Source organism: Quercus robur, chromosome 4 (genome assembly GCF_932294415.1).
Source record: "Quercus robur chromosome 4, dhQueRobu3.1, whole genome shotgun sequence".
NCBI classification, from domain to species: Eukaryota; Viridiplantae; Streptophyta; class Magnoliopsida; order Fagales; family Fagaceae; genus Quercus; species Quercus robur.
In genome coordinates, this window is record NC_065537.1 from 22,416,177 (window position 1) to 22,424,562 (window position 8,386).

Sequence of the window (8,386 nt, forward strand, 5' to 3'; positions counted from 1 at the left end):
ACCAGTCACAATTGAGGCTCTTTGTAGTTGTTAATAAAGCCCAGTTCAACCTAGTAAATACTTGATGTGGGACTCATCACACACCCACACACATCACACAATCAAACAATCAAATCGGGGCATCACAGCTACCGATGAGCGTGACAGGATCGGAGACATAGGTTCCAAGTACGGTCCCATAGAACAAAACAACAAATCTAATTCCTCTGAAGCCCCACGCCAATCATCCGTTGAGCCTATCCCCTACAGTACATCCCGATTGTCTTATTCCCAATTCACATATGGGTTTCCGGTCACACCTAGCCCAAAATTCGTTCGGTTGTACTTTTACTCAGCTGCATACTCGGGTTTTACCAAGTCTAAAGACTTTTTTTACTGTCAAAGTGGGTTCGTTCACCTTACTTAGAAACTTCAGCACTTCCATTCATACTGATTCTTCAGACGAAAGTATTTTGTTAAAGAGTTCGGCATCAATGTTGAAAAAAATAAAAAATTGAACTTAACCTTCATTCCTTTTACAAGTGGTTATATTAGTTACTATGCTTTCATTAATGGTATTGAGGTTGTCTGCATGCCTATGGACATGTACTATACCTCAAGTAGTTCTATTATAGAAGGTAAAGTTCCTGTTTATGTTGGCCAGGCTCCTCAGTTCTACATAAACTACAGCATGGCACTCAAGATGGTTTATCGATTAAACATTGGCGGGAGCAATATACCCCCAATGCAAGACATTGGATTGTTCAGAAAATGGTCCGAGGGCAGAACTGATTATTTGTTGAGCGACGGTGTAAACCCTCGTGATCCATCTTTGAAACTCAAATACTCAAAAATACCAAAATATATTGCACCTGATTTTGTCTATCAATCTGCAGCTTCAATGGGTCCAAACAGGACTAGGAACTCAATGTCTAATTTGACAAGGGCGAGGACAGTCATACCTAGAACAGATGCAACTTTACGCGATGCCATTTTAAACGGTGTGGAAGCGTTCAAATTGAGCGACCTATCTGGCAATCTTGCTGGACTAAATATGGTCCCTCCACCAATGGATCAACAACCTGCTCTGGCAGCCAACAAGTCTAATACAAAGAAAACAATGTTCATAGCTATTGGAAGTGGTATTGGCTTTTTAGTCGTGGCCGCTCTAGTGCGTTCCATGGTTCTCTGTAAATTGAAGAAGACTGAGCGTTACGGTTCTTACCATCCACTAGCAAAGTGGTGGTGTTGGCTTAGGCCAGATCCTTACAAAAGAGAGTTCTCAAGGAGAACAGCTTCATCACTGCCTGGAGAACTATGCCGCTACTTCAGACTAGATGAAATCAAAACAGCAACCAACAACTTCAATGAAGATCTAATTGTCGGTGTAGGTGGCTTTGGCAATGTTTACAAGGGTCTGATTGAGCAAGGTAATGAATAATACCATGATTATCTTTTAATTTTTAGTTTTTTCCTGAATTAGTCCTAATTGCAATCTAACTACATATAATTAAGATTAGTGATACTATATTCTGTAGAGTTGTTTAATAAATTGATCAAATCCAACTTGTGTCGAGTTCCTACACGTATTGGACATGGCCATATTAAAAGAAAAATATTCTCTTACACTCATTTTACATCCATTATTTTATACAATATCCACAAACAATGTTCTGATATACACATTTTAGAAGATAAATGAAAATGTCCTCTTTTAAAATATGGAAGTGAGTATTATTGCCCATTTATATAAACTGTTTAATGTGACCACCGTGTCCTATTTTAGGACGTCTTCACATCTTATAGTTTCCAAAGAGCATAGAAACTAGACATAAGTCATACTCTTTGTTTATGCACAATAATACAAGAGTGGTGCTAGAGGTGGTACAAATTTCATTATATAAAACTTACAAATTAATGTGTTCTCATAGATTGTTGAAAGTTACAAATTAATGTTATAGGTTGTTAAAATCCACAAATCATATTCATTGCTACATTTATTGGGTTTTAGAAACACAATAATACAATATATTTCATCCTTTAGGTAATATAGTGGTGGCAATCAAGCGCATGAAACAAGAGTCTCGACAAGGTGCTCGTGAGTTTATGACAGAGATTGAGATGCTTTCTAAACTTCGTCATGTGCACCTTGTGTCCCTCATCGGATACTGCAATGATGAGAGTGAGATGATACTTGTTTACGAGTACATGACAAATGGCACCCTCCGCCACCACCTCTATGACACCCCTAATGATCCCCTCACCTGGAAACAAAGGCTCCAGATATGCATAGGAGCAGCACGTGGTTTGCACTACCTACACACATGTACGAAGCACCCTATTATCCATCGTGACGTGAAGACAACAAATATTCTATTGGATGAGAAATGGGTATCCAAGGTTTCAGATTTTGGGTTGTCCAAAGTGGGTTTGGATAACACTGCCGTTAGTACCCTAGTAAAGGGGACATGGGGGTATTTGGATCCAGATTATGCAAGGCGCCAACAATTAACTGAGAAATCAGATGTGTACTCATTTGGTGTAGTGATGTTTGAAGTGTTGTGTGCTCGGAAAGCATTGAACCAAAGACTCCAAGAAGAGGAACGAAATTTGGCAAGCTGGGCTCGAAAATGTATTGAGAGAGGGACCATCGGTGAAATCATTGATCCATATCTAAGGAACAAGATAGCGCTAGAGTGTTTCAAGCTATATGTGGAACTTGCAGAGAGTTGTGTAAGTGATCATGGAATCGAACGGCCCACAATGAATGATGTGATGGAAAAGTTGGAGTTTGCATTAGAGGTCCAAGAGTATGCAGAAGCAACCAAGGATACCGATTCAGAAGTGGTATCATTTCGTGGACAGGTGTTGGAGTCGACTAGTGGAACTGAGTTAAGTACAATTAGCATTGGATTAAGTTACCCTGGTCTTGATTCTATTACTATTAGTATCACAAGTCAAGATGACTCCTCGACTACTAAAAATAGTAGTTCTTAAGTTTTATAATTATAGTTTTGTCTTTCTAAAAGTTGGAAGTAGTAATTATGTTATGTAGATGACAACAGCATTTATACTATTTATTATTAGGAATAAAAAGTGTTGTAATGGAACAACTAAACATATTCATAGGTTTGGTTGTGAGTTGTAAAATTAAAATAAAACTTAAGATTTATTTTAGAAAATATCTTATTCATACAATTATATTTACTAAAAAATAATATTTTTTTTAAAAAGAGAGATGAGTTATGTTTTGTGATTTTTTATTTCCATAATTGTTAGGTGAATAGGAAAGTTTGTTTATGTTAAATTATCATCTTACAGGAGCACGATGCCTAGTTAAAGGATATCTAACACCAAATGATATTTTCAACGAATAATTAATTTTACATAGAGAATTAAATAATAAAGATAAGCCATAATGGTTTGCTTTAGTGAAAAAAAAAATGTCTACATTTACTAATATTTAAAATAAATTAATTATTAAAACAACGATTAAATAAATGGTTAAAATATCTGCAATAATTTCCTCTAGGTTCAATATTTTATGGTTACTATAATGAAGGTGGTATGAACCTTCATTTCTTTTCATCTTTTAGAGCATTAGAGCACTAGTATTTGAGGATGCAAAAAATGTCTATTTTATATCTTTAAAACATACTTTATCTATTTTATTATCTCATTTTACAACTTGCCCAATATCTTAGTTTCTATTTTTACACACAACTCATTAAAATAATATAAACTATACCAAAAAATAATATAAAAAAATTGGTTTCTCTCTCTTCTCTTCCATCTCTCTACCTTTTTGTTTCTCTTTCCTCATTAAAATAATATTTTTGTTTTACATCTTTGTGAACAGTTGGTAAAAATAAAAAATAAAAACCCACCCCCAGATGTGGGGCAATTTGGCCTTATTGGTTGCTAAAATAGCAAGTGGGTGTGTTTTACACCCCTCCAATGCTAGTGCTCTAAGCAATGAGGGTGTCCCCAAAATTCTATTTTTAGCAACAAACACACCCAAAACCCACATTATAGGGGTGTGTATTGCTAAAAAAACTTGCCACTTTGTTACCGTAAGTTATTACTTACAGCATTAGGATCCAGGTTTTTATAACAATTCTTATTTACCATTTAAAAACTTACTTTATCTATTATACCATTCAACTTTATAATACACCTAACATCTAGTTTTTATTTTTCCATACAACACATTAAAATAGTATAAATTACACAATAAAATAATATAAAACTATCTATCTCTCTTCTCCCTTCTCTCTTCTCTCTCTAATCTCTCTCCCTATCTCTGTCTCTCTCTCAACCACCCACCACTAAACCCAAACCCAGAACCACTAGGATGTGAATGAAAAGAAAGACGTCTGAGAAAGGGTGTTGCATCTAAGTGAAAGAGAGAAAGAAAGAGAGGTAGAGAGAGTTAACATGGGTGAGAGAAAAAAGAGAATGTGAATCAAAATAATAGGATTTAAGTATACAACTCAGCTATAGTGAGTTGTGGTGCTGGTATTATAGTGAGTTGCGGTTTTTTGTTTTCTATTTATATCTAAGTTTTGGTATGGGTATGTGATAATGGGGGGCTACTGCTGGTTGTGGTTATGGTGGTGGCGATTGATTTTTATTTTTTTATTTTTGGGATATGTGGTTTGATATGTGGGTGAAGAGAGAGACACTGCTATGAAGTGAGAGAGGTGGTGAGAAAGAGAGAGGGTGTGTGTGAAATTAATAAAAAAATGAATAATATTTAATATGATGTGGAATATAAGAATTGGATATTAGGTAAATTGTAAAATAGATAAGATAGTCTTTTAATTGAAAAATAAATATTTTTTTTTACAACCTCGATTGCAAATGCTCCAAGAGTAAAAGAAAATATCAAAGTAATTGATCGGTGCATGAGTTTTTGTCTAGACGGTATAAGATATAATTATCTATTTATTTAAAGTGACTATTTTGTTTACAACCTCCATTGTAAATGCTCCAAGAGTAAAGGAAAATATCAAAGTAATTGATTGGTTCATGACTTTTTGTTTAGACCGTATGAGATATAATTATCTATTTATTTATCTGTTTCAGAGATTTTTCTACTAGAAAAAAGATAAACCGTGATCGCAATAGTGGGCCATACTTCATAGATGAGACATTGAATGTGAAAAGACCATCATGAGACCAAATTAAATGATGAGAAACAATGGGAAAAAGAACCATGGACTAGGCATATGTTGTACTCTCCTCTAGTTCCAAGAAGTCTAGCTCTAAACACTTTTCCAATGGGCCATAGCCTAATTGTATTCCATCTTGACATGTGGTGTGAGTTTGAGGTCATGGATTCATTGATCTATCAACTATTTGTTTCCCGTTTCTTGATGTGAAATGTTTCACATGACACCTTCTTCTTTTTTCTTTTTTCTTTTTTCAATATGAATATTAGATAATCATGTTAGGGTAAATACTACTGCATCCGATTTATTACACACAAGTTTACCTAAGCTTTTTTTTTTTTTTAATTACACATACTCGTAAACTTGTGTATATTAGAGTGTATATAATAAACATAATCCATCATATTATACAAATGTGAAAGAGTATGGAGATTGTGTAATATAATATCATCTGAGCCTAACTCAAAATATCAATAAATGATAGTGTTAAATCAATAATATAATAAGTAAATAGTTAGTAATTTTTTTTTTTTAGAGAACTTTCATAAACACAACAAAATTTCACAATATCTTTACAATAATCTTATTTTGAACTGTTGTTGGTTTGGGTATAATTTTATTTTATTTTATTTTAATGTATGGTAAATTGACATCTCAACTTATTGAAAAAATATTCTAAGATTTTTTATTATAATAGTAGAACTCTTTACATTACGTGTTTAAAAATGATGAATCAGTTTGTAAGATAATACAATTTTAGGTTCAAATATACATTTAATGTCTGTTTAGGTCCAGTATTTTGTTTATTTTTTAGCTTTTGTACATAAACTTTTAAATCCTTACTTTTTCTTCACTCTTTTTAAAATACAAGCGTATTTTAGCACACATTTAGTATAAAAATAAAATAAAATAAGGCAAAAAGTAAAATAAACTAATCTCAAATGCACACATAATCCTTAACTTTTATCACGTATTTTAAAATGGTATTCATCTATTGAAATGTTTCTTTTTGTTGTTAATTCTTACTACAATATGAGTAATACTATAGATATAACAAAAGGTTACAATAATTTCATAATATTTTTTAAATTAGGATGCCAATTCATACATGAATCCATAACAATTTCTAATTTAAATTATGTGGCTTGCTAATTTGGGAATATTTGTAAATTTAATCTTTTTCTTTTTTCTTTTTTTCCGTGTACATTGCATTCTATATGCATAGATCTTTTCACTCAAATAACACCAAGAAAACTTTTAGGCTTTCATCATAGACATTCATTTCTTTGGTCCCCAAACCCATCCCGTGCCCCATTTCATACGCATACACTATATATGTGATTATTGCTTTTATGAATGGTCATTATCCTCACTTGGCAGGGGTGGCTTTCAGAGCTTAAAATCGAATAAGAGATGAGGATGGGTTAGGAGATTCCCTTTCCAAGCATCTACCTCCAACTCCAACTTATATGTCATTTCTTTTCCACATGTAGAAATTAAAGCTTCCAAACAATTTTGACGAAGTTCACATATAAAGGTTACATTATTGATGGGGCCACCCTATCTACAATCAATGGATAGAGTTAGACTTGGTAAATGATTTGGGTTAAGCAAGTTCAGGTTTGATTCAATTGGGCTTAAGGCAGAAACGAGTTAACCCTAAATATGTTTTTAAAACCTATTACACTTATTCAACCTTTCACAAATTGGATTTTCATGTATTTTTTTATTTGCAAAATTTTATAAATTTTTTAAAAAGTTTAAACTTATTCTATTTATCTTCTTTTTGATTAAAATAAGCGAACAATGACTTGAAATAATATATAAATAATATAGAATAAGAAATGAAGTCAACAAAATAATGACCAGAATTTTAAATTTTTACCAAAAAAGAAATAATCATGGTAAGATTATATGTGGATTGCATAGGATAGTTTTTGTTTAAGCCATGTAATTTAAAAATATTTTTAAAAAGATAATAATATCTTATTATAAAAAAAAAAATTAAACACTAAAATTATACAAATTCCATATAAAAATAACTTTGACATATTTAATATTTGTTTATAAATAGTAAATTTTTTACATTATAAATAGTTTAGCATTTGTATGTAATAAGAATCACTAAAGAATGTTAGATATAAAAATCGAAAACAAATAAAATAAACGAGTAATTGAAACTTGCTATAGTTCATGTAACATACATATTCATATTTTTGTTAGCGAATTTAGAAAATAAGTTTTTTTAGCATGCATTTTCACTTTTTTTTTTTTTTTTTTTTTAAGGTTAAGTAGAAACAATCTCACAAAATGTGGGTGTTTTCAATGGCTGATAAGCAAGAGTGCAAGACCAAAAAAGTAGAAGACACTCAACTGCCATAGAACATCCCAAAATGCCAAATTCCTAAATCTTCAAAATCCTAGATAGTGTAATTCTAGAGATTAGTGAAGTTATGGGTTCTTTACCTAAAAAATGAATGAACTCATTTACCAAACTAGATCCTAGAATTCATGAAACTCAACCTCTTTATTTTTTCTTGAAATTTAAAATAAGTATTTAGTGATGGAAAGTTATTTATAACAGCCATTTAAGTATCTTTTGAATGTAAATATATTTTTTCTATATAAATGCGATAAAATTTAAATTAATGACATCTATTTCATAATAATTTTTCTTTTTTCTTATCATTTAAGCCAAAATATCAATTCCCCTCAAAAAAAAAAAAAAAAAAAAGCCAAAATATCAATTGGTATTTGGTAATTAAACACTAATTGACTTTGCTGTAAATGAGTTTTGAACTCAAATCTCTTATTTAATGTAAAAAAATCTTACTAGTTAAATTTATTAGAATCCAAAAATATCATTGGAATACTATTTGAATGGCAAGTGGCACATGCATTAACATAATTGCAATGTAGTATCCAAAAGTCTCGTGTGCAGCACAAATTCTCTATTTCCTTCCAAACATTACTGGACAACTTGCTTAGGACTCATTATTATTATTATTATTATTATTATTATTGGCTGAATAAATGATTTCAATAGAAGAAAAAACAAAATACATATCAAATACAAGGATGAGGACAAAAGCCAAAATGGACTAACACATCTTAATCTTTAACAAAAACCTAATTATATTATGAAATGGGAATAGACCCCAAGCATTACAAGATGCTGCCCAATAAGCTAGATTATGAGCAAGAGAATTAGATTGTTTTGGCGAGAAGGAAAA

General features: G+C 31.6%; 1 protein-coding gene across 1 annotated transcript; it reads left to right on the forward strand.

Annotated features, from left to right (window-relative positions):
- The first annotated feature begins 583 nt into the window (after nucleotides 1-583).
- On the forward strand, nucleotides 584-2,976 carry LOC126721565 (receptor-like protein kinase FERONIA). Its single transcript, XM_050424613.1, has 2 exons — nucleotides 584-1,409; nucleotides 2,024-2,976. Exons 1-2 carry the CDS (start codon nucleotides 584-586, stop codon nucleotides 2,974-2,976), a joined length of 1,779 nt encoding a protein of 592 aa, XP_050280570.1.
- Nucleotides 2,977-8,386: the final 5,410 nt, after the last annotated feature.